Source organism: Lucilia sericata, unplaced genomic scaffold (genome assembly GCF_015586225.1).
Source record: "Lucilia sericata isolate MDLA Ls3-8-SP2 unplaced genomic scaffold, ASM1558622v1 Contig001282F_arrow, whole genome shotgun sequence".
Classification (NCBI taxonomy): Eukaryota; Metazoa; Arthropoda; class Insecta; order Diptera; family Calliphoridae; genus Lucilia; species Lucilia sericata.
This window is the reverse complement of record NW_023995233.1, coordinates 54,906-82,072: the sequence shown is the minus strand read 5'-3', so window position 1 is coordinate 82,072 and position 27,167 is coordinate 54,906. Positions and strand designations below refer to the sequence as shown.

Genomic DNA, 27,167 nt, shown 5'->3' with positions numbered 1-27,167 from the left:
ACAGAACTAGAACAGAACTAGAAACAGAACTAGAACAGAACTAGAATAGAACTAGAACAGCACTAGTACACTTTTTGCTTATCATGATGTTATTTTAGATTATTTTAAGCATTCGCCTTATCGACTGTTTCTCTTTTATCCTTTTGCTTTCTCTTAATTTAATTTGCTAAAGTTTGTGTTTTTTTAATTAAGAAAAATACCACAGAAAACAATTCTCTTTATTTCCTCATCACATTCGTTTAAAAAAAAACTTTAAATCATTTTAATATGAATTTCTTAAAGTATCAAATAAATATTCTTGCACTTCGGGTGAATTGGCATCCATGGTGTTTATGTGGGAGTTGGAAATATTATGACCACTCGTCAGCGAAAAACTTAATGAGGTGGTAGAGCCGTTCATCTTATTGTTACGTTTAAGATCCAACAAATTACAGCCACTTAAAATGGACAGATTTGTGGGTTTATCGTTGTTACTGTTACTGAGTTGGTTATGTGATGAGTTAGTGTGGTTTTGGTTAAATGAACGCTGAAATAATAATGAACTTTGTCGTTGTAATGGCCTCAGGCCACAGCTGCTGTTGCTGTTATTACTAGAGTTGTTATTGCTATTGCTGTTGTTAGTTTGGTGGTTGTAAAAGTTGTTGATGTTTTTACTGCAATTACCGGCCAACATTGTTGTTGCTTGGGAGGAGTTTGTAAGTTGTGGTGAGGGTGTTAAATTGTGATGCTGATGATGTATGGGTGTATTTGGCACTCCGCTGGAGGTGGTGGTTATGGTGGCTGCTACCGATAAACCACTACCCCCTAATAAATCTTGCATTTCTCTTAATGAAGAACGTCTGGAATTGGGATTTGTGCTGCTATTAGTACTTGCCACTGCAGCACCCGTTGCTGTTGTAGCTATAGTGGGTAATTTACTTTTCATGGCATTATAAGATTTCATAATATTCGACATACGATGTCTACGTTGTTTCCATTTGCAAACGGCAAATATTACCATAAAAGTTACCAAAGCTGTTAAGACTATAGTGGCACTAGCCACTATGGCGGACTTAATGCCCGGTGGCATATTGGTATAAAAACTACCATGTCTATGACTGTGAGCTAAAGCCCCAGGTGCTTGTGGTCTTCTTTTAAAACCATGACCCGATAATTCAAGATCAACTAAATCATGGGCTCTGGCCACTTCATTTTCTATAGCTTCTGCTGTTTGTTCGGGCAAGCGTACTGCCGCTTGTATGGGATTTTGTGCCTGATAATCGTCTTCATTGTCTTCCTCATCATGAGCCATAAGAGTAAGTTCATTTTCTTTTATATCATATAAATCTTCATCGTCATCTGCCTCATTTTCGTCATTATTAGAATTGTTTTCGAGTAGCATTTTTGGTTGCTGCAAATAGTAGGGGTTTCTGTTGGCGTTACGCTTATTGTCAGCATCTTTATTATTTTTATTACTGTTGCCTAAAGAGGCTAACGCTAAAGTTTTCCAAGAGGGGAAGAAACCTAAAGACTTTTCTGAACGATCTGGCAGTAGAGAAGCTAAAAAGGAGAACAAATAAATAAAAAAAGCAATGAATTAAAGAGTAAAAGAAATTGGAAATTTATTTCTAGTTCAGTTCTAGTTCTGTTCTAGTTCAGTACTAGTTCAGTTCTAGTTCAGTTCTAGTTCAGTTCTAGTTCAGTTCTAGTTCAGTTCTATTCAGTTGTAGTTCAGTTTCTAGTCCAGTTCTAGTTCAGTTCTAGTTCAGTTCTAGTTCAGTTCTAGTTCAGTTCTAGTTCAGTTCTAGTTCAGTTCTAGTTCAGTTCTAGTTCAGTTCTAGTTCAGTTCTAGTTCAGTTCTAGTTTCAGTTCTAGTTCAGTTCTAGTTCAGTTCTAGTTCAGTTCTAGTTCAGTTCTAGTTCAGTTCTAGTTCAGTTCTAGTTCTGTTCTAGTTCTGTTCTAGTTCTGTTCTAGTTCTGTTCTAGTTCTGTTCTAGTTCTGTTCTAGTTCTGTTCTAGTTCTGTTCTAGTTCTGTTCTAGTTCAGTTCTAGTCAGTTCTAGTTCAGTTCTATTTCAGTTCTAGTTCAGTCTAGTTCAGTTCTAGTTCTAGTTCAGTTCTAGTTCAGTTCTAGTTCAGTTCTAGTTCAGTTCTAGTTCAGTTCTAGTTCAGTTCTAGTTCAGTTCTAGTTCAGTTCTAGTTCAAGTCAGTTCAGTTCTAGTTCAGTTCTAGTTCAGTTCTAGTTCAGTTCTAGTTCAGTTCTAGTTCAGTTCTAGTTCAGTTCTAGTTCAGTTCTAGTTCAGTTCTAGTTCAGTTCTAGTTCAGTTCTAGTTCAGTTCTAGTTCAGTTCTAGTTCAGTTTCTAGTTCAGTTCTAGTTCAGTTCTAGTTCAGTTCTAGTTCAGTTCTAGTTCAGTTCTAGTTCAGTTCTAGTTCAGTTCTAGTTCAGTTCTAGTTCAGTTCTAGTTCAGTTCTAGTTCAGTTCTAGTTCAGTTCTAGTTCAGTTCTAGTTCAGTTCTAGTTCAGTTCTAGTTCTAGTTCTGTTCTAGTTCTGTTCTAGTTCTGTTCTAGTTCTGTTCTAGTTCTGTTCTAGTTCTGTACTAGTTCTGTTCTAGTTCAGTTCTAGTTCAGTTCTAGTTCAGTTCTAGTTCAGTTCTAGTTCAGTTCTAGTTCAGTTCTAGTTCTGTTCTAGTTCAGTTCTAGTTCTGTTCTAGTTCTGTTCTAGTTCAGTTCTAGTTCTGTTCTAGTTCTGTTCTAGTTTTGTTCTAGTTCTGTTCTAGTTTTGTTCTAGTTTTGTTCTAGTTCAGTTCTAGTTCAGTTCTAGTTCAGTTCTAGTTCAGTTCTAGTTCAGTTCTAGTTCAGTTCTAGTTCAGTTCTAGTTCAGTTCTAGTTCAGTTCTAGTTCAGTTCTAGTTCAGTTCTAGTTCAGTTCTAGTTCAGTTCTAGTTCAGTTCTAGTTCTAGTTCTGTTCTAGTTCTGTTCTAGTTCTGTTCTAGTTCTGTTCTAGTTCTGTTCTAGTTCTGTTCTAGTTCTGTTCTAGTTCTGTTCTAGTTCAGTTCTAGTTCAGTTCTAGTTCAGTTCTAGTTCTAGTTCTAGTTCAGTCTAGTTCTAGTTCAGTTCTAGTTCAGTTCTAGTTCAGTTCTAGTTCAGTTCTAGTTCAGTTCTAGTTCAGTTCTAGTTCAGTTCTAGTTCAGTTCTAGTTCAGTTCTAGTTCAGTCTAGTTCTAGTTCTAGTTCAGTTCTAGTTCAGTTCTAGTTCAGTTCTAGTTCAGTTCTAGTTCAGTTCTAGTTCAGTTCTAGTTCTAGTTCAGTTCTAGTTCAGTTCTAGTTCTGTTCTAGTTCTGTTCTAGTTCTGTTCTAGTTCTGTTCTAGTTCTGTTCTAGTTCTGTTCTAGTTCTGTTCTAGTTCTGTTCTAGTTCTGTTCTAGTTCTGTTCTAGTTCTGTTCTAGTTCTGTTCTAGTTCTGTTCTAGTTCTGTTCTAGTTCTGTTCTAGATCTGTTCTAGTTCTGTTCTAGTTCTGTTCTAGTTCTGTTCTAGTTCTGTTCTAGTTCTGTTCTAGTTCTGTTCTAGTTCTGTTCTAGTTCTGTTCTAGTTCTAGTTCTGTTCTAGTTCTAGTTCTAGTTCTGTTCTAGTTCTGTTCTAGATCTGTTCTAGTTCTGTTCTAGTTCTGTTCTAGTTCTGTTCTAGTTCTGTTCTAGTTCTGTTCTAGTTCTGTTCTAGTCTGTTCTAGTTCAGTTCTAGTTCAGTTCTATTTCAGTTCTAGTTCAGTTCTAGTTCAGTTCTAGTTCAGTTCTAGTTCAGTTCTAGTTCAGTTCTAGTTCAGTTCTAGTTCAGTTCTAGTTCAGTTCTAGTTCAGTTCTAGTTCAGTTCTAGTTCAGTTCTAGTTCAGTTCTAGTTCAGTTCTAGTTCAGTTCTAGTTCAGTTCTATTTCAGTTCTAGTTCAGTTCTAGTTCAGTTCTAGTTCTAGTTCAGTTCTAGTTCAGTTCTAGTTCAGTTCTAGTTCAGTTCTAGTTCAGTTCTAGTTCAGTTCTAGTTCAGTTCTAGTTCAGTTCTAGTTCAGTTCTAGTTCAGTTCTAGTTCAGTTCTAGTTCAGTTCTAGTTCAGTTCTAGTTCAGTTCTAGTTCAGTTCTAGTTCAGTTCTAGTTCAGTTCTAGTTCAGTTCTAGTTCAGTTCTAGTTCAGTTCTAGTTCAGTTCTAGTTCAGTTCTAGTTCAGTTCTAGTTCAGTTCTAGTTCAGTTCTAGTTCAGTTCTAGTTCAGTTCTAGTTCAGTTCTAGTTCAGTTCTAGTTCAGTTCTAGTTCAGTTCTAGTTCAGTTCTAGTTCAGTTCTAGTTCAGTTCTAGTTCAGTTCTAGTTCAGTTTCTAGTTCAGTTCTAGTTCAGTTCTAGTTCAGTTCTAGTTCAGTTCTAGTTCAGTTCTAGTTCAGTTCTAGTTCAGTTCTAGTTCAGTTCTAGTTCAGTTCTAGTTCAGTTCTAGTTCAGTTCTAGTTCAGTTCTAGTTCAGTTCTAGTTCAGTTCTAGTTCAGTTCTAGTTCAGTTCTAGTTCAGTTCTAGTTCAGTTCTAGTTCAGTTCTAGTTCAGTTCTAGTTCAGTTCTAGTTCAGTTCTAGTTCAGTTCTAGTTCAGTTCTAGTTCAGTTCTAGTTCATTCTAGTTCAGTTCTAGTTCAGTTCTAGTTCAGTTCTAGTTCAGTTCTAGTTCAGTTCTAGTTCAGTTCTAGTTCAGTTCTAGTTCAGTTCTAGTTCAGTTCTAGTTTCTAGTAGGTCTAGTCCAGTTCTAGTTCTGTTCTAGTTCTGTTAAAGTTTGTTCCAGTTCTCTTCTAGTTCAGTTTTGGTTCTGTTCTTGTTCTGTGCTAGGTTAGTTCAAGTTTAGTTCCACATCTTTCATTAATCTTCAAAACTTACTTGTTTCTTTTAAATAGGTGTAGAGCTATTGACTGCTGCTTAAGCGGCTTCCAAAGTGGGTTAATTAAATTCTGTATTATTTGTAAAATCTTGTATAAATTATAATCTTGAAAACAGCTTCCACTGACAACCGCTCCAGCAGCAGCAACAGCTTTGCACCACAAATTTAAAAGAAATTAAAAATTATATTTTCTTTGCAAATTACTGGCGTCTGTTGCGCCTAGTAGAAGAATCACTATATCTACGTGATCCCCTTAAATGACGTTTACGATCCAAACGATTGCTTATATAAGTTGACGCACCTTTATCCAGCTCTCCTATTATTCCTCCGTGGCCACCATTGCGTTTCCTATACACCTCATCGGTGGGCTCTATATCAATGATGGAGGTAAAATAACTGGAACCCTGCGAATCGGTTTTAATATCATCCGGTTTAACACTTTTCAAGTTGAGCAAATTAAAGTGGGGAAAATTTTCAAAGGCCGTAACAATATCCATGTTATCTTGTAGAACAACCTTTTTGTCGGGATAAAAACGTGAGGGTGTCTCAACTATGGTAGCTAAATGTAGTTGGCTAGAGCCACGTTTACGATGTTCTATTAATTCCTCTAAAGTCATATTACGTTGTTCCAAAACCTTAAATAATCTATTGCCCGAACGACGATCTTCTATTAGCTCCAAAAGATCAGTACGATCGTCTACATTATCAAAATCGGGTATAATGTTGGGATTAGCTGTGGGTGTTGTGGAAGGTGTTGGAGGGGCAGTTGAACTAGTGTGGGAGTATAAGGAAGGCGTATACTGTTTCATTCTTGTAGTAATGGTGGATGTCTCAAAATATTTTGTTGTTTTGGGTTTAATAGTTTCCTCAAAGAAATTTTCCAAATCATCTTCATCATCATCGTTTTCCTCATGATCGTTTTCCTCGCCTGAAGAGGATTTCTTAAACGAATCTTCTTTTTCTATGAGATTTTTTAGCAGTGTTTCTTGTATACGTTCACGTAGATCTTCAGTATTGAGATTAAGATTAGCTTTGGGTGTTAAATTCATGGTGCTGCTGCTGGCGGTTGTTGTCGAGGTTGTGCTGGTTGTTGTCATAGGTAAAGGTGTTGTTGTAGTGGTGGTGGTTGTAGTTGTTGTTGAGGTGGTGCTGGTGCTTGTCGTAGCTGGTGTAGTGGTCGAAGTTGTGTAACGAAAAGTGGTCCTTCCTGAACCTCTGGTGCTGGTATACATTCTTCTGGTAGAGGTGGTTAAATCTCGGTTGGTGGCTTTCTCTGTTATAGGTTTTGCTGAAGTTGTGGTAGTGGAACTGGTGGTGCTGGTAGTAGTAGTGGGAGCCATAGTTGTTTCCCATTTCCAGGTAGTTGTTTCTGTAGATTCTGGCGGTTTAGTGCTAAATATCTGCATACTTGGTGGTACTACTTTCCAATCGTCTTCCTGCATTTGTTGTATTTCATCTTCCTGCTCTTTCATGTCAGCTGGTTCTTCCTCTATTTGCTCTTTACTATCCCAGGAGTTAACCACTCTATGCGGTTGGTTACTGGCCATTATAGCGGTGTTCTTTAACAAAAATGTCGGCTTCAAAGTGGGTCTTTGATGTAAGATTTTCTTGTATAAAGGTATTTTGGTGGTAGAAGGTTTTGGCGTGGTAGTGGTTGTGGTTGTGCTGGTAGTTGAGGAATATAAGCCACCTTCCCTCTTGCGTGTAGTCAAATGATCAGCTAAACCCACTTGTATGCCCGAGGGTCTTGAAGAACTGCCAAATAATTTGAGTCTATGCAAAGCGGTCAACTTGGATTTCTCCTTTGAATTATAGACATCCTCTGAACTACTTTCGCTTTGTTTATTATTGCTCGTATTCGGCTTATAGTTGGCCTTAAATGAGGGATATTTGGCATGATTTACCTTCTCCTGCGGTGAGCTGGCTGTTGTCTGTAAAGCTTGCAAAGCATTCTGTTTACCTTTAAGCAAATCATCGAGAGAAAGATTTTTCTGTTGTAGTATCTCACTCAAACTTAAGCCACCACTATTTTTTAAAATATTCTTTAAATTGGCCGAATTACGATTTACAGTGTTTCCTTCAGTAGAGCTTTCCGGTTTATTGCGCATTTCGTAGAGTTTCTGTTCTTTTTCTAAGGCTGCCAAGGGTTCTTTTATGGTGGGTTGTTTACGTCTTTTGAAAGAAGCCTGTAGAGAAGGACGCATATTTCCTTCAGGGTCTTGTTTTTTGGTGGCAGAGGTTTTCTCTTCCTTATCATCTTCGACTTGACCACGCCAATAGGGGGTTGCATTAGAGGCTGTAGGGCTGTCATCTCCCTCAGCTGTTGTTGATGATTGAGGTCTTCGTTTACGTTTGCGGTTACCAGGACGTCTTCTTTGAGCATTGCCATTGGCATATTCGGGTTGTCCTAAAGTTAAAGCCTCCGAATGGATGCCATCATCCACTACCAAAGAAGCGGCGGTTTGTAGAATCTATAAAGAAATTAATTTAAAATTTTCATTAAATAGTTAAGTTAAAAAAACTCTTTCGTCATCAATTAGTAATATTTCATTTATTGGTCCTTCCAACTTAGTTTTAAACACATTCTATTATTCCTTTTTAGTTTCTCTTTTTTCTACATTCTTAATTATTTTGTTATTATTTGCCAACTACTCTTAAAATTTAATCTTCTTATAACTATTTCTTTCTGCATAATAAGTTATCATTTTTTTTATTCAATATTTTCTTTTGACCATTTTCTTTCCCTGCTAATATTATTGTCATTATTATGATGATGAAGTCCATAATTAGTGTTGTTTACTGTAATGATTTATGTTATTTTTTCTATTTTCTCTTGCTATAACATTTTATCATAATTAAAGTGAAAATAAGTCAGGAAAAATAGAAAAAAAGGCAAAAGGTACTTGGAACTGACTTCAAAATGTTAATTATAAAATAAATATAAGTACTTAACTCACAATAAAACATATTTAATTAGTTTTGAGTTGAATTTCAGAACATGAGTCTGGTCTTTAGTGTAGTATATAGTCTAGTCTATGGTCTAGTCTATAGTTTAGTCTAGTCTATAGTTTAGACTAGCCTATAGTATAATCTAGTCTATATTTTAGTCTAGTCTATAGTCTAGTTTATAGTCTATAGTTTAGTCTAGACTATAGTCTAGTCTAGTCTAGTCTATAGTCTAGTTTATAGTCTGTAGTTTAGTCTAGACCAGTCACGAGCAAAACTGAAATTCTAATGCACGCGTGCATAGGCCAAGAAATTCTGCTGACGCTTTGTTGACACACCTACACTATAAGCTTGTGTGTATTAGTGTGTCTGTGTTTTACTAAAATGACCACTTGTTTGTTGCTTTGTTACGATCTCAGAGATCAAAATCAAATCAGTTGCTGCTCAGCTTTTGTAGAAGCAAGATCACGTTGCGGATTTTTTTATGCTTATGATTTTTTCTCTTTTATTACACCTAGCAAAATGTTTGATATAAATTGGGAAAATGATTTCTTTTTTATAGGAAACATGGACGGTGAGGCACAATGCGTCGTATGTTATAAAATTATATGTAGAAAAGCTTTATTTTTTTTGAAAAGGCATTATGAAACTTGCCATGGACCCTTAAATGACCTTAGGGGACATGACAGAAAAGTAAAGTTGTTGCAATTAAAAGGTTAACCGATCAACACATTGGTGACTTATTGCGTATTAACGAATATAAAGGAAATATTGATTTGGATAGATTAGTTGAACTTTAAATTAAGTTCAGTTTATATCTCGGTAATATCCCTTAAAAGTTCGAAATCGAATAGAAAGTCGTGATTTTCTTAATGATATTTCAGTAGTTTTATTTAATACTACTTTTTAAAAATACTACTACTTTTCTTAAATGAAAAACTCTTTCCCTTTATTCCATTTTTGTTTAAAATGCCCAAAAGTTCATGAGTTTTTCTCGTCGTAAAAAGTATTTGCAATAGAAAACAAATTTCAAAACTTTTCTCAGTGTACCACCATTTTGTTATAACGTGCAGTCATCTCTCTGCTGCTTAACGCACACAAATATACACATGGTGGTATGTGTTTGCCCATGACTGGTCTAGACTATAGTCTAGTCTGTAGTCTATTCTATAGTCTAGTCTGTAGTCTAGTCTATAGTCTATAGTCCAGTCTGTAGTCTATTCTATAGTCTAGTCTATAGTCTAGTCTATAGTCTATTCTATAGTCTAGTCTATAGTCTAGTCTATAGTCTAGTCTATAGTCTAGTCTATAGTCTATTCTATAGTCTAGTCTATAGTCTAGTCTATAGTCTAGTCTATAGTCGTCTATAGTCTAGTCTATAGTCTAGTCTATAGTCTAGTCTATAGTCTAGTCTATAGTCTAGTCTATAGTCTAGTCTATAGTCTAGTCTATAGTCTAGTCTATAGTCTAGTCTATAGTCTAGTCTATAGTCTAGTCTATAGTCTAGTCTATGTTAGTCTATAGTCTAGTCTAAGTCTAGTCTATAGTACTAGTCTATAGTCTAGTCTATAGTCTAGTCTATAGTCTAGTCTATAGTCTAGTCTATAGTTAGTCTATAGTCGTCTATAGTCTAGTCTATAGTCTAGTCTATAGTCTAGTCTATAGTCTAGTCTATAGTCTAGTCTATAGTCTAGTCTATAGTCTAGTCTATAGTCTAGTCTATAGTCTAGTCTATAGTCTAGTCTATAGTCTAGTCTATAGTCTAGTCTATAGTCTAGTCTATAGTCTAGTCTATGTCTCGTCTATAGTCTAGTCTATAGTCTAGTCTATAGTCTAGTCTATAGTCTAGTCTATATTCTAGTTCTTATAGTCTAGTCTATAGTTCAGTCTATAGTCTAGTCCTATAGCTTAGTCTATAGTCTAGTCTATAGTCTAGTCATAGTCTAGTCTATAGTCTAGTCTATAGTCTAGTCTATAGTCTAGTCTATAGTCTAGTCTATAGTCTAGTCTATAGTCTAGTCTATAGTCTAGTCTCTAGTCTAGTCTATAGTCTAGTCTATAGTCTAGTCTATAGTCTAGTCTATAGTCTAGTCTATAGTCTAGTCTATAGTCTAGTCTATAGTCTAGTCTATAGTCTAGTCTATAGTCTAGTCTATAGTCTAGTCTATAGTCTAGTCTATAGTCTAGTCTATAGTCTAGTCTATAGTCTAGTCTATAGTCTAGTCTATAGTCTAGTCTATAGTCTAGTCTATAGTCTAGTCTATAGTCTAGTCTATAGTCTAGTCTAGACTATAGACTAGTCTAATCTATAGTCTAGTCTATAGTCTAGTCTATAGTCTAGTCTAGTCTAGTCTATAGTCTAGTCTATAGTCTAGTCTATAGTCTAGTCTATAGTCTAGTCTATAGTCTAGTCTATAGTCTAGTCTATAGTCTAGTCTATAGTCTAGTCTATAGTCTAGTCTATAGTCTAGTCTATAGTCTAGTCTATAGTCTAGTCTATAGTCTAGTCTATAGTCTAGTCTATAGTCTAGTCTATAGTCTAGTCTATAGTCTAGTCTATAGTCTAGTCTATAGTCTAGTCTATAGTCTAGTCTATAGTCTAGTCTATAGTCTAGTCTATAGTCTAGTCTATAGTCTAGTCTATAGTCTAGTCTATAGTCTAGTCTAGTCTAGTCTATAGTCTAGTCTATAGTCTAGTCTATAGTCTAGTCTATAGTCTAGTCTATAGTCTAGTCTATAGTCTAGTCTATAGTCTAGTCTAGTCTAGTCTATAATCTAGTCTATAGTCTAGTCTATAGTCTAGTCTATAGTCTAGTCTATAGTCTAGTCTATAGTCTAGTCTATAGTCTAGTCTATAGTCTAGTCTATACTCTAGTCTATAGTCTAGTCTATAGTCTAGTCTATAGTCTAGTCTATACTCTAGTCTATAGTCTAGTCTATAGTCTATCTAGTCTATAGTCTAGTCTATACTCTAGTCTATAGTCTAGTCTATAGTCTAGTCTATAGTCTAGTCTATAGTCTAGTCTATAGTCTAGTCTATAGTCTAGTCTATAGTCTAGTCTATAGTCTAGTCTATAGTCTAGTCTAGTCTAGTCTATAGTCTAGTCTATAGTCTAGTCTATAGTCTAGTCTATAGTCTAGTTTATAGTCTAGTCTATAGTCTATTCTATAGTCTAGTCTATAGTCTAGTCTATAGTCTAGTCTATAGTCTAGTCTATAGTCAAGTCTATAGTCAAGTCTATAGTCTAGTCTATAGTCTAGTCTATAGTCTAGTCTATAGTCTAGTCTATAGTCTAGTCTATAGTCTAGTCTATAGTCTAGTCTATAGTCTAGTCTATAGTCTAGTCTATAGTCTAGTCTATAGTCTAGTCTATAGTCTAGTCTATAGTCTAGTCTATAGTCTAGTCTATAGTCTAGTCTATAGTCTAGTCTATAGTCTAGTCTATAATCTAGTCTATAGTCTAGTCTATAGCCTAGTCTATAGTCTAGTCTATAGTCTAGTCTATAGTCTAGTCCATAGTCTAGTCTATAGTCTAGTCTATAGTCTAGTCTATAGTGTAGTCTATAGTCTAGTCTATAGTGTAGTCTATAGTGTAGTCTATAGTGTAGTCTATAGTCTAGTCTATAGTCTAGTCTATAGTCTAGTCTATAGTCTAGTCTATAGTCTAGTCTATAGTCTAGTCTATAGTCTAGTCTATAGTCTAGTCTATAGTCTATAGTCTAGTCTATAGTCTAGTCTATAGTCTGTAGTCTAGTCTATAGTCTAGTATATAGTCTAGTCTCTAGTCTAGTTTCTAATCTAGTCTTTAGTGTAGTCCCTAGTCTAGTCTCTTGTCTAGTCCATAGTCTTTTTAGCCCCAAATAAATGATCTGAAAATTGTTAGAAACTAGTCTTCTGTTTATACAATTTTAAATTAATTATTTTATTTTTAACCCAGAGTGTAATTACTTCATGCAAAGTCCTCTTTACACTTGAAAGTACTTTCGTGGTGTCTCCAATTTTTCTTATATCGTGGTTATTAACAATTTGTATAAAATTGTGATTATTTAATTTCCTTTTCTTACGCTTCGTTGTTTTCGAATGTTATTTTCTTCGTGATTTTTTTTTTTATAATTTCTTCACCCTTGTCTATTACATTTTTAACGTAGAGTGGTATTTTTTTGCAAGTAATTTGAAAAAGGAGCAGATAAAATTGCAAAACTAACTAAATTTTGTGATTGCAAAAGAGCAGAAGAAAATACTTGAGTTACTAGAAAATATTTTAACTATCACCACTAATAACCATGCTACTACAACATTCATTTAAGACTTCAATTACTGAAAAATATAACGAGTTCAGTGTTTTATAGTAGGAGAACTACTACGATGGAGCAGTGTAGTGAAAAGAGGTCAGTTATTAAAAGGAATGAATTCATTTTGTTGGAACAAATTTTACGAAGTACCTTAATTGCAATTCAATTTATCAAGGATCCACGGTGTCACAACCGATGTTCTTTAATGTCTAGAGAATTCTAGAACCAATATGTCAGTAACAGGGTGTTAAGCTGTGCTACTAGCAAAGTCACAAGCCAAGGCGTTATATCTTAAACCATATCTTTTTAGAAAGCGTACACGATTGAAATATCCATTCAAATTATATGATGTAATATTGATATGTATTTCGAAAGCTTTCTGTTGCCGCAGTTTTGCCCCAGATTTCTCTAGAAAGAGTTGGTTTGCCAAATCACTAAAAGGAGAAGCTGCTGTTTCCTATAAGAAGTAGAGCCAAGTTTCATAATATCCGTTTCATAAAATTTGCTACAGATATTTAAATAGTTTCTATGTACTGTTTCTATTCTATTTCACTGTAATATCTACAACTCTGTATCATTTATGCCTTAATGGTTCTATATGTAGGTTTCAATTACTGGTGTGTATATATTTGTGGTGATAGAATATCTAGTGGATAACAGGAGGGTGTAAATTTAGCTGTGTGTATGTACGTTTTTAATATCAGCAATAAATGCTGTATGATTTAAATGCATTTAAGTTTTCATTATTAAAACCAAAGTGTATATGAAAACAGTAACACTAAAGTAATAAACTAAATGACTATGAGCAACTGTAAACAGCAGGGAAAATAGTTAAAGGTATAACAATAAAATATGAAACAAAAATCTGTTAGTTAGAAAAGTCTGCCAGTGGTTAACATACTGATACCTTTAATTATTTCTCGAACTATAAAAAATCCTTATTTATCTTTACGTTTAAATTGAAATCTGTGTGTGTGTGTTAATCTAGTTTTGTTTTATACGTATGTTTATACAAATATTGGTAGTTTGTTAGTTTTCCCAGAATGCCTTAAAGCAATTGTAATATAAACTTGTTTATAACCCTGTTTACACTTCAACTATTTAAAATTAACTTAATGGTTTTAAGATTCAATATACTATTACCATAATTCTCACATTTATACATTAAACAATAAATATATGTTAAAGTAAACATATTTATTTTTTCCATTAACAATAAAATTAAACTAAATTGTGTGTTTTACGGTTTAATTCAAGAAATTTTTAAAATATAGAGAGACTACAGTCTAAACTATAGACTAGATTACAGACTAGACATTAGACTATAGACTAGACCAGGGGTCGGCAAACTTTTGAGTCTGAAGAGCCAAAATTTACAGTTTACTAAACATGGGTTTTAAAAGAGCCACAAAATGTTTGTTTATTAAAACATTACAAATACTTTATGAATTCACTTCAAACAAGACGATTCTGCAAGGAATCTTTCTTATAGATTTTTGACTACATACACTTTTAGAATTTTAATTTGTTTAGTTTATTAGAGTGGAGCGACAGTGATATAATTAGGCAGCAATCGAGATAAAATTTTGCACAATTTTTTTTATACAAACAAAAAATTTACTGTGATGTATTGCGGTCATTGAAACATAATTGACCAACCCCAATTCAGAAAATTACTCTAACGATCATAATTGACTTAACAGTAGCAGTATAGAGACGAAATTCGACATAAACAAGTTGTATAAGAACAAAAATCTATCTTCCAAATTTGATTTTAACACTCATAACTGGCTTAATAATGGCAATTTTATGACGAAATTCAACACAAACAGGAACAATAATCATTTTACCAAAATTGGTGACGATCGGCTCATAATTTATCCTACCCCCCCATATTAGATCCCCATTAGAAAATGACCCTATCCCAGTAAGCGACGAAATTCGACACAAACAGGTTTTATAAGAACAAAAAATATCTGTACCAAATTTAATAAGGATGGATTCAAAATTGACCCATCCCCCCATATGGAGTCCACTTTCGAAAGTTCCGACATACAACAGGCTAAAATACAAGTATAGTGATGAAAATCAACACAAACAAGTTTAATAGGATCCAAAACTTCATTACCAAATTTTGTAAGGATGGGTCCTTAATACGCTTTCTGGTCCCTTATTTATAGGCAAAAATTTTATGTCAAAAATATATCAATCTTTCATAGATCACTGTCATTAAAACGTGCAATATATAAAAATTTATAATTTTTTGCACCTTTTTATAAAAAAAAGATTAAAGTTTAAAGTTTTGAGATAGACTAAGTTTTTAGTATTTAACTGTATCAAAATTCTCCACATTATTAATTAATTACTATATTTTAAATTTCCAAAATATATGTTTTAATTCGAAAAACACGAAAATTTCGGAAGATATGATCATGATTTACATCTTATCTAATGGCACCTCGTAGGATCACTGATATGATACCCCATTCGTTTATAGGGAACTTTTCAATTAACACTTTAAAGAATTAAACATTTTCTTACAATATTAACTTGTACATGGAACAAATTCAATGGGAGTGATAGTTTTGTATGGCTTTATTGTTTAAAGTTTCAAAAATGACTCTAAATTTTCATTTGTTAGTTGGCTTTTTACCTAAATCTTCCAACTTGCTTTTAAACTTTAACAATTTTCCACAACACAAAGCTTTACTTTTTAAATTGATCAACTGCATTTCTAGAGATCCAATACCAATTTCAAATGGCTCAATGAGGATTTAATCTCAAATGTACAATTGTAGGGGCAAATAAAAGCAAGGAAATGAGGCGAATAAGCTACTTGTGGTTCTTCTCTTTCTCACTCACAAACGTATTTGTTTGTTTTGTTCATGTACAGAACGATTCAGCAAAGTTAAAAGTTTGTATATTGTACAAACGTTTGCCGAAGTGTTTTGTTAGTTTAATACATGCTCGTTATATCGATTCGGAAAGATTTAAATATGCATACAAATATTTTTGTATAAAATAAATCAAATTTGTGTATGAAACTAAAGAGCCACAGCTCCACATCCAACGAGACGCATTTTGGCTCGCCGGAGCCATGGTTTGCCGACCCCATGGGACTAGACTAATAGATGAGAACATACTAGACTAAAGACTAGACTATAGACTAGACTATAGACCTAGACTAATAGACTAGACATACTAGACTATAGACTATAGACTTAGACTACCTATGACTAGCACTATAGACTACACTATAGACTACATATAGACTACACTATAGACTAGACTATAGGAACTAAACTATAGACTGACACGATAGACCTAGCACTATAGACTATATACTACTTAGACTATAGACTAGACTATAGACTAGACTATAGACTAGACTATAGACTAGACTATAGACTAGACTATAGACTAGACTATAGACTAGACTATAGACTAGACTATAGACTAGACTATAGACTAGACTATAGACTAGACTATAGACTAGACTATAGACTAGACTATAGACTAGACTATAGACTAGACTATAGACTAGACTATAGACTAGACTATAGACTAGACTATAGACTAGACTATAGACTAGACTATAGACTAGACTATAGACTAGACTATAGACTAACTATAGACTAGACTATAGACTAGACTATAGACTAGACTATAGACTAGACTATAGACTAGACTATAGACTAGACTATAGACTAGACTATAGACTAGACTATAGACTAGACTATAGACTAGACTATAGACTAGACTATAGACTAGACTATAGACTAGACTATAGACTAGACTATAGACTAGACTATAGACTAGACTATAGACTAGATATAGACTAGACTATAGACTATAGACTAGACTATAGACTAGACTATAGACTAGACTATAGACTAGACTATAGACTAGACTATAGACTAGACTATAGACTAGACTATAGACTAGACTATAGACTAGACTATAGACTAGACTATAGACTAGACTATAGACTAGACTATAGACTAGACTATAGACTAGACTATAGACTAGACTATAGACTAGACTATAGACTAGACTATAGGACTAGACTATAGACTAGACTATAGACTAGACTATGACTAGACTATAGACTAGACTATAGACTAGACTATAGACTAGACTATAGACTAGACTATAGACTAGACTATAGACTAGACTATAGACTAGACTATAGACTAGACTATAGACTAGACTATAGACTAGACTATAGACTAGACTATAGACTAGACTATAGACTAGACTATAGACATACTATAGACTAGACTATAGACTAGACTATAGACTAGACTATAGACTAGACTATAGACTAGACTATAGACTAGACTATAGACTAGACTATAGACTAGACTATAGACTAGACTATAGACTAGACTATAGACTAGACTATAGACTAGACTATAGACTAGACTATAGACTAGACTATAGACTAGACTATAGACTAGACTATAGACTAGACTATAGACTAGACTATAGACTAGACTATAGACTAGACTATAGACTAGACTATAGACTAGACTATAGACTAGACTATAGACTAGACTATAGACTAGACTATAGACTAGACTATAGAGACTATAGACTAGACTATAGACTAGACTATAGACTAGACTATAGACTAGACTATAGACTAGACTATAGACTAGACTATAGACTAGACTATAGACTAGACTATAGACTAGACTATAGACTAGACTATAGACTAGACTATAGACTAGACTATAGACTAGACTATAGACTAGACTATAGACTAGACTATAGACTAGACTATAGACTAGGACTAGACTATAGACTAGACTATAGACTAGACTATAGACTAGACTATAGACTAGACTATAGACTAGACTATAGACTAACTATAGACTAGACTATAGACTAGACTAGAGACTAGACTATAGACTAAACTATAGATAACTATAGACTAACTTAGACTAGACTATAGACTATACTATAGACTAGACTATAGAACTAGACTATAGACTAACTATAGACTAGACTATAGACTAGACTATAGACTAGACTATAGACTAGACTATAGACTAGACTATAGACTAGACTATAGACTAGACTATAGACGAGACTATAGACTAGACTATAGACTAGACTATAGACTAGACTATAGACTAGACTATAGACTAGACTATAGACTAGACTATAGACTAGACTATAGACTAGACTATAGACTAGACTATAGACTAGACATAGACGAGACTATAGACTAGACTATAGACTAGACTATAGACTAGACTAAAAAATAGACTAGACTATAGACTAGACTATAGACTAGACTATAGACTAGACTATAGACTAGACTATAGACTAGACTATAGACTAGACTATAGACTAGACTATAGACTAGACTATAGACTAGACTATAGACTAGACTATAGACTAGACTATAGACTAGACTATAGACTAGACTATAGACTAGACTATAGACTAGACTATAGACTAGACTATAGACTAGACTATAGACTAGACTATAGACTAGACTATAGACTAGACTATAGACTAGACTATAGACTAGACTATAGACTAGACTATAGACTAGACTATAGACTAGACTATAGACTAGACTATAGACTAGACTATAGACTAGACTATAGACTAGACTATAGACTAGACTATAGACTATACTATAGACTATACTATATTAGACAATAAACTAGACTAAACTCATTTTTGCTTAAAGTTAAGAGTAATATTTAAAAATCTTGTAATGGTCCATCGGTTCGTATGATTAATATTAATTTTAGGGTTGGTTAGGAAATTTGTCTACAACTTGGCTAATTTTTGATAGGTTTTTGTAAAAGAAAATTTAAATTTAGTTGTTTTCTTTATGAAATTAGAATTTTATCTTAATATTAAATGTTTTAACAAACTATTTTAATTGTAGAAAAATTTCTTCTCAAGCTTTTAATTATTTTCATATTGTCTTAAGAAAATTAATTTATCGCGACTGCCTACCAAAACTTATGCATGTAGATGAGTGAATACTAAAGAAAAGTCTTCTAAAAATGCAACAACTAAAAGTTTTTTTCAAAAAACTTTTGAAAGATTTGATAAAAAATTTAATGGAATTTATGCGAATAATTACATGAAGTCTTAAAGATTTTGATTTTATAAAGAGTACAAAATCCCTCTTAAACTTTAAGAAGAATTTACAAATGTAGGAATTTTTAGACTTTAAATGTTTTGAGCAAAAATGCCTTTTTTATATTACTCTCATTTTCATAAATGATTTTCTAACAAAAATTCTTATTTGCCTACATAAGGATAATTGCAAAAATTTTCAGCGTAATTTAATTTCAGCACCAAAAACTACAAACATTTACTTTTCTTCTATAGCAACTACAAATATGCAGCAAACAAGTGCCCAAGTGTAATAGGAAAAGTTAATGTTTTTTAATTGTTTTAAGACATTTTTCCATTTCAAACAAAACTCAACAAAACTTTCATCATATTTTCTTAGACAAACACAGCCCGAGTCTTAAAAGACTCACACACAATCAAGACAAACCAACAAAACCTTGGGCTTTTGTTATCTGCGAATAATAGCGAGTAATATTATATTAAATCTTATAAAAAACTAAAGTGACCTACATTGAAGGAAAACAAACAAGAAATCCTGCATATTTGAATGAGAGCATAGAAGAAAAGACTGAAAATGTTTAAAAGAAAATGATAAGAATAGAAGATGCTAAGGCATTTTGAGAATTCTTTAAAGAAAAATTTTAGAAAAGCGAGATGTTGAATTCATTTCTTTGTAATTTAAATTTAGTGAAGACGTCGAAGGTAGTTTATTATTTTTTTAATAGCTGGAAATCTAAGCTTTTATTTCCACTATTAGTTAAAGAAATGTCTTAAGAATTAAACAAATTATGAAGATTTTATCAACATAACTTGTGAATTAATATTAATCATACGTACTGTAGAACAATTTATAGACTTTTAAATATTTCTCTTAATTGAAAACAAAAATATAATTTAGTCTATAGTCTAGTTTATAGTATAGTCTATAGTATAGTCTAGTGTATAGTCTAGTGTATAGTTTAGTGTATAGTCTAGTGTATAGTCTAGTGTATAGTCTAGTGTATAGTCTAGTGTATGGTCTAGTGTATAGTCTAGTGTATAGTCTAGTGTATAGTCTAGTGTATAGTCTAGTGTATAGTCTAGTGTATAGTCTAGTCTATAGTCTAGTCTATAGTGTAGTCTATTGTCTAGTCTATAGTCTAGTCTATAGTCTATGTTGCGTTGCATGATTGTTTCATTGAAAGCTATATTCTCTTGTTTTTTTTTTGTTTTTTCATTAATAATGGTCGATGCTTGGAAAGCTTGAAAGGCTAAGCTCGTCGGGTTGGGGAGGTCCTTGACCATATAAAATGAGGTATACAACATAACAGAATATTAAGTTATTCTTTCCAAGACTAATGAAGATTAAACAAAATGGTTATATTAAGATTTGCTATTGAAACTAAATGGATTTAAAAAAATTATTACAGGATTTAAAAATTGAATGATGTTTTATCAATATGAACACTGTTCCAATTAATCCCTCCCTTCATCACATAAGATACACCAGTGTTCCAAATAGTTCTTGTTCATATCTTCCCATAGTATTTCCTAAATTTTACACTTTTGCCTAAATATCAACATTCCCATTAATAATATAACTACTCAAATTTCCACATTCTTAAAATTACGATTTATTAAATAAATTTTCATATGATCTTATATACGTAAAATATAAAAACGAAAATAAACGAACATTCATTTACGTGTATATGTAATTTAATATAAAAAGGATATTTAAATACGACTGCATGTATATATAAAAAAAATGATATTGTATATTATTATATGTACTGACTCACTGTTTTAAATCCTGGTTTACTTTCCAATGAAATAACCTTTTGGTGTCTTTACTTATGCTGTAGATGGTTTGAGCTCAAATCACCGGTAAAGCTGTGAATTAGATTCATAATTAGCAAGACTATAAAAAAATATATATAATAATATACAAATAATCTAGTATCTTTCGATACTAAACATTATATATATACATGCTAATATAGATACAAAATATTTAGTTCAAGTTATTTTAGAATTTAATAAAATTATTGTATATACTCTAATTGTTTTATATTATAAAAAGTTACTATTTTCATGAAATCAAAATTAGAGTATATGAAATAATAATAGTATTAATAATAAAATTTAAAAAAATAGTTTTCATTATTAATAAAAATTAAATTAGAAAGAATCATCATTACTTTGTACATATGAATTATAAAAATTATTATCTTTCATGATATAAAAATGTTACACAATTTTTGTAATATAAAAAAAAAACTCTATATGCACAAATAAGTAATGTTAAAAAAAAACAAAAAGCTTTCTCAAAATGTATTCATTACATTAATTTCAAGTTTAAGCTACTATAATCAAATCTATGTTATTAACATTTTTGAATTAAGATTAACATTATCAATACTCATCAATTTATCATAATCTGATGACGTCACAAAACAGTACTCTTTTGTCGTTTTAATTATTCTTCCTCTTCCACTTATACATCTTACAGTGCCAACTATTAAATTACGTGCATCGTGATTTATTTTGATGAAGGGTATTGTAAATTTTAATGTTTAAATTGAAATTATTTAGATGATATTATTTAGATATAAATGGTATTTTGGAACTGCTGAAAACTGTCGGTTATGATGAAAACTTTATAAATTTAGGTTGATTCATGTACTTTGCTTAAAAATTTTGGCCACTTTCATGTTTTTACATCCGACATCTTGGAAGTTTTGTTTAAAAGATTTATTTAATTTGTCATGTCAATATAAGCGAGCGTTAAACTGGGTACATAAGTTCTGCTATTATTTATGTACACCTTTTTTGCAATTAATGATAAAAATTAAAACCCTATAATAAGATGTTATTTATATTTAATAAGATACATACGTTTTATAAAATTTTAATATTCTTACCAATAGTTCATTGGGTTTTTTCTCAATTCTTTAAAATAGTAGAATATTTATAATAAAGTTAATTAATACCTCCGCTACTTAAAATTTTATTAGTTCAGCAAAATTTCAATGGGATTTGAACTATTTCATCTCAATTAAAATTTTAAAAATTATTTAAAAAAATACTTTTATTTATCAATTGATTATTTCTTTAAATTTTTAAATATATTTGTAAATTTCACTTATTATTAAGCGTAGGTTAAAACAAACGATGTAAATCGATGAAGATCAAAATTAAGAAAGGAAAGAGCAAAGATCGTTCTCAGCCTCGTAGTCTGAGAGATGGACACCAAAAATTCGATAACTTTATTAAAATGTAATCGTTTAAATGATCATTCCAATGTTGTATACTTTACTACTTTTAAACTTTACATAGTGGCATAACATAAAATTGTTTGCTGTCTTGCCATTTTTTATATGTTTAGATTTTCGCTAAAGGGGTTAATTTTAGATTTTTCTTTTTCGAAGAGTTTTGTTTTAATATGTGAGTTTTTTTTTTTTTTTTTGTTATGGAGAACAATTTTCAATGATTGTTGTATTAGATAAAGGCAATTGTCCACAATTTTGTTAATTCCTTTGTATTTAAGAAGGAAGTTGTTAGTTTTAATAAATGTTAACATTTCATATAAAAATATACTACAGTGGGACAAAACTATTCTGACCAAGCAATTTATTTCGTTTCAATTGTTTCTATTATTAATTCAATAATAAAAGAATAATCTGCCACATCTAGTCTATAGTCTAGTCTATAGTCTAGTCTATAGTCTAGTCTATAGTCTAGTCTATAGTCTAGTCTATAGTCTAGTCTATAGTCTAGTCTATAGTCTAGTCTATAGTCTAGTCTATAGTCTAGTCTATAGTCTAGTCTATAGTCTAGTCTATAGTCTAGTCTATAGTCTAGTCTATAGTCCTAGTCTATAGTCTAGTCTATAGTCTAGTCTATAGTCTAGTCTATAGTCTAGTCTATAGTCTAGTCTAGTGTCTAGTCTATAGTCTAGTCTATAGTCCTAGTCTATAGTCTAGTCTATAGTCTAGTCTATAGTCTAGTCTATAGTCTAGTCTATAGTCTAGTCTATAGTCTAGTCTATAGTCTAGTCTATAGTCTAGTCTATAGTCTAGTCTATAGTCTAGTCTATAGTCTAGTCTATAGTCTAGTCTATAGTCCTAGTCTATAGTCTAGTCTATAGTCTAGTCTATAGTCTAGTCTATAGTCTAGTCTATAGTCCTAGTCTATAGTCTAGTCTATAGTCTAGTCTATAGTCTAGTCTATAGTCTAGTCTATAGTCTAGTCTATAGTCTAGTCTATAGTCTAGTCTATAGTCTAGTCTATAGTCTAGTCTATAGTCTAGTCTATAGTCTAGTCTATAGTCTAGTCTATAGTCTAGTCTATAGTCTAGGCTATAGTCTAGTCTATAGTCTAGTCTATAGTCTAGTCTATAGTCTAGTCTATAGTCTAGTCTATAGTCTAGTCTATAGTCTAGTCTATAGTCTAGTCTATAGTCTAGTCTATAGTCTAGTCTATAGTCTAGTCTATAGTCTAGTCTATAGTCTAGTCTATAGTCTAGTCTATAGTCTAGTCTATAGTCTAGTCTATAGTCTAGTCTATAGTCTAGTCTATAGTCTAGTCTATAGTCTAGTCTATAGTCTAGTCTATAGTCTAGTCTATAGTCTAGTCTATAGTCTAGTCTATACTCTAGTCTATAGTCTAATCTATAGTCTAGTCTATAGTCTAGTCTATTGTCTAGTCTATAGTCTAGTCTATTGTCAAGTCTATAGTTATGTAATTTTTAAATTAAAATTTTGTGGTTTAAAAGATTAAACTTTAGTAGGATGTTTGTTGCTGTTGCTTTTAATTTGTTGGTTGGTGTTTTCCAGCAAAAACCTAACGATTCTTGACTGTTGATTTTCTACAAACTTAAAAGGAAACATGTTGCAAATAGACAACATAATCATGATGTTCCTATTCAGGCTTTTAAAGGCTGGCTAGTGGCAACTAGCTTTTGGTATTTTTGCTATTAAGACCAAGGCAAAGTTTAAACATTTGTTGTGGTTGTGTTAAAGCAGGTTCTTTTTTTATCGTTATGACTTTTAATATTTGATAAGAATCATAGTCATCATAGTGATGAGTTTGAGGCTGATGTTTGCTGATGCCGCTTTATGCGGCAAAAGAAAAAACATAAAACTGTCCATTCATGTGGAAAACCATTAAAATTAAAACATAGTTTTAGGTTTGTTTAAAAACTAAAGAAAAACTTTAAATTGAATAAAACTTGTTCATAGACTAAAGTTGTCGATAACCTCTCCTTAATCCTCAAGGAATTTCTGCTATTAATTTTAAATTACTAAACTTTTTAATTTAGAATTTTAATTTATTTTTCATCTTTTTTTTTAGATGGGCCGTTTCTACTGTTATGACTCGTGAAAATTTGATACCCCGCTCCAAACCCTTGCCGGGAGAGGAAACACCTTCTACTATTGCTGCTCTTATACCCTTCTGGGATATGGCTAATCATCGCAATGGTACTATAACCTCGTTCTTTAATGTGGACACTCAAGAGATGGAGAGCAAAGCTCAGGAGGACTTTAAGCAGGGCGAACAGGTTTTCATACATTATGGTGATCGTTCGAATGCTGAGCTAATGACTCATAATGGGTAAGAAGTAAATTAAGAACTACACTTTTCTGGACTATAGACTGGTCAATATAATGCATTATATGTTGGACTATAGTCTTGACAATATTCCGGACTACAGACTGGACTCTAGTCTGTACTTTAGACTAGACTAGTCTATAGTGTAGACTATAGTGTGGTCTATAGTGTAGTCTATAGTGTAGTCTATAGTGTAGTCTATAGTGTAGTCTATAGTGTAGTCTATAGTGTAGTCTATAGTGTAGTCTATAGTGTAGTCTATATTCTAGTCTATTTATAGTCAAGTCTATAGTCTAGTCTAGTCTAGTCTATAGTCTAGTCTATAGTCTAGTCTATAGTCTAGTCTATAGTCAAGTCTATAGTCTAGTCTATAGTCAAGTCTATAGTCTAGTCTATAGTCTAGTCTATAGTCTAGTCTACAGTCTAGTCTATAGTCTAGTCTATAGTCTAGTCTACAGTCAAGTCTACAGTCTAGTCTATAGTCTACGCTGTAGTCCTGTCTATAGTCTACTCTATAGTCCTGTCTATAGTCTAGTCTATAGTGTAGTCTATAGTCTAGTATAGTCCTAGTCTATAGTCTAGTCTATAGTCTTATAGTCTAGTCTATAGTCTAGTCTATAGTCTAGTCTATAGTCTAGTCTATAGTCTAGTCTATAGTCTAGTCTAGTCTAGTCTATAGTCTAGTCTATAGTCTAGTCTATAGTCTAGTCTATAGTCTAGTCTATAGTCTAGTCTATAGTCTAGTCTATAGTCTAGTCTATAGTCTAGTCTATAGTCTAGTCTATAGTCTAGTCTATAGTCTAGTCTATAGTCTAGTCTATAGTCTAGTCTATAGTCTAGTCTATAGTCTAGTCTATAGTCTAGTCTATAGTCTAGTCTATAGTCTAGTCTATAGTCTAGTCTATAGTCTAGTCTATAGTCTAGTCTATAGTCTAGTCTATAGTCTAGTCTATAGTCTAGTCTATAGTCTAGTCTATAGTCTAGTCTATAGTCTAGTCTAGTCTAGTCTATAGTCTAGTCTATAGTCTAGTCTATAGTCTATAGTCTAGTCTATAGTCTAGTCTATAGTCTAGTCTATAGTCTAGTCTATAGTCTAGTCTATAGTCTAGTCTATAGTCTAGTCTGTAGTCTAGTCTATAGTCTAGTCTATAGTCTAGTCTATAGTCTAGTCTATAGTCTAGTCTATAGTCTAGTCTATAGTCTAGTCTATAGTCTAGTCTATAGTCTAGTCTATAGTCTAGTCTATAGTCTAGTCTATAGTCTAGTCTATAGTCTAGTCTATAGTCTAGTCTATAGTCTAGTCTATAGTCTAGTCTATAGTCTAGTCTATAGTCTAGTATATAGTCTAGTCTATAGTCTAGTCTATAGTCTAGTATATAGTCCTAGTCTATAGTCTAGTCTATAGTCTAGTCTATAGTCTAGTCTATAGTCTAGTCTATAGTCTAGTCTATAGTCTAGTCTATAGTCTAGTCTATAGTCTAGTCTATAGTCTAGTCTATAGTATAGGTCTATAGTCTAGTCTATAGTCTAGTCTATAGTCTATAGTCTATAGTCTAGTCTATAGTAGTCTATAGTCCTAGTCTATAGTCTAGTATATAGTCTAGTCTTAGTCTAGTATATAGTCTAGTCTATAGTCTAGTCTATAGTCTAGTCTATAGTCTAGTCTATAGTTTAGTATATAGTCTAGTCTATAGTCTAGTATATAGTCTGGTATATAGTCTAGTCTAATGTCTAGTCTATAGTCTAGTCTACAGTCTAGTCTATAGTGTATTCTATAGTCTAGTCTATAGTGTAGTCTATAGTCTAGTCTATAGTCTAGTCTAGTCTATAGTGTAGTCTATAGTCTAGTCTTAAGTCTAGTCTGAAATCTGTAGTCTGCGGTCTTTTTCTATTGTCTGGATTATTTTCTGAACATTGATCCATGTAGATAACTTTCTCAACTTCTTTTTCCAGTTTCATCAATGCTCAAAATCCCAAAGACTATGTTTCCATTAAACTGGGCCTTAGTCCTTCGGATGTCCTTTTCGAAAAACGCAACCAACTGTTACAGCTGCTCAACATACAAAGAATAGTGAATTGAAAGTTTTACCTTCACCCGAGCACATTTCTTCCGAACTACTCGGTTTCGTTCGTGTTTTTAATATGAATGAGGAGCAATTAGATCATTGGATAAAATCAGAACGTGCTACGGATCTTTTACATATTGATTGTGCTCTTGAAACTGAGTTGGAATCAAAGACCTGGCAGTATTTGCAAATACGTCTCATGCTTTTACTAAAGGCCTTCCCCACTACACTCGAAGATGATGAAAAACTCTTTGAAGGACTTAAAAAAGGTGAAATTAAGCCCGAAAGAAGTTATATCAGAATGATGATATTAGAGTATCGTATACTAGAGAAACGTATATTGGCTGCTGCCTTGGATTATGCCAAACAAAGAACAAAAGCCTAAAGGGAACAACGCCAACACACCCTTTAATAAGATAAAAACAACGATGCCGACAAAACAACAAATGAATACATAACCAAATAACCAACAACAATAACAACTATACAACCGCAACAGTAAAGTGAAAGGACAAAAAGCTCGTGCACACATCACAGTGTGTATAGAAGTATAAAAGAGAATTATCAAAGAGACAAAGTCTGCTTTAAATTTTTTTGTTGCAGTTTTTACGTTTTTTTCTCTTGATATTTTTTTGTGTATTATTTTATTATTATTTTTTTTTTGCTCTACAAAATTGTAAAGTGGCCATTATATTTGCAGTTTTTTTTCTGTTCTCTCGAGGGTTTTATAACAAGTTTTGTTGTGACTTGTAAGATATTCAGTGTTTTTTTAATATTTTATTATTTTTTTATGTTTAGTCCTTTAGTTTTACATTTTGTGTGTATTTCTCAGTTTCTTCTTCTTTAAGGTATTTCAATATTTAATTGAAGTTTAGTTTTTTTTTAAGTGTCATTAATACATTAAAGTTTATTTTTAGTTATTTTTTTTCAGTGTGTTTAATGAAATTTAAAATTTACTTTTGTTCAAAGAAAAAAGAATTAAATTCTTGTATTACTAACCAAAATTAATTGAAGTTTTAAATAAAAAATAATTAAAAAATTAAATATTATTTAATTAAAAATAAATTTGTTTTAATAGTTTAAGGGGAAGGAAACTAACGACTACAGACTAGACTTAAGACTAGTCTATAGACTACACTATAGACTAGAATGTAGACTAGGGTTTAGACTAGACTATAGACTATACTATAGACTAGACTATAGAATACAGACAACAGACTAGAAAATAGACTAGTCCTATAGAAAACAGACAACAGACTAGACTATACAGTAGACTAGAGTGTAGACTT

General features: G+C 32.3%; 2 protein-coding genes across 2 annotated transcripts in view; one reads left to right on the top strand and one right to left on the bottom strand.

Annotated features, from left to right (window-relative positions):
* Positions 1-26,871, top strand: part of LOC119610820 (actin-histidine N-methyltransferase) — a 32,380-nt gene extending 5,509 nt beyond the window's left edge. The window contains 3 exon segments of the mRNA XM_037966201.1: positions 23,555-23,815; positions 25,766-25,872; positions 25,875-26,871. Coding sequence (XP_037822129.1) covers positions 23,555-23,815; positions 25,766-25,872; positions 25,875-26,263 — 757 coding nt within the window. The 3' untranslated portion in view covers positions 26,264-26,871.
* On the bottom strand, positions 66-20,088 carry LOC119610819 (putative uncharacterized protein DDB_G0277255). Its single transcript, XM_037966200.1, has 3 exons — positions 20,002-20,088; positions 5,175-7,344; positions 66-1,539 (listed from the first exon to the last, which is right to left on the bottom strand). The coding sequence occupies exons 2-3, from the start codon at positions 7,075-7,077 to the stop codon at positions 263-265; spliced, it is 3,180 nt and encodes a 1,059-aa protein (XP_037822128.1). The 5' UTR covers positions 7,078-7,344; positions 20,002-20,088; the 3' UTR covers positions 66-262.
* Positions 26,872-27,167: the final 296 nt, after the last annotated feature.

Bases quoted from the DNA above. Each gene is read 5' to 3' on its own strand.
- LOC119610819 (XM_037966200.1), bottom strand. From the start codon at position 7,077: ATGCGTCCTTCTCTACAGGCTTCTTTCAAAAGACGTAAACAACCCACC. The intron at 1,540-5,174 runs GTGCGTCAACTT...TCTCCTTTTTAG, and splicing joins AATAGGAGAGCTGGATAAAG to CTTCTCTACTGCCAGATCGT.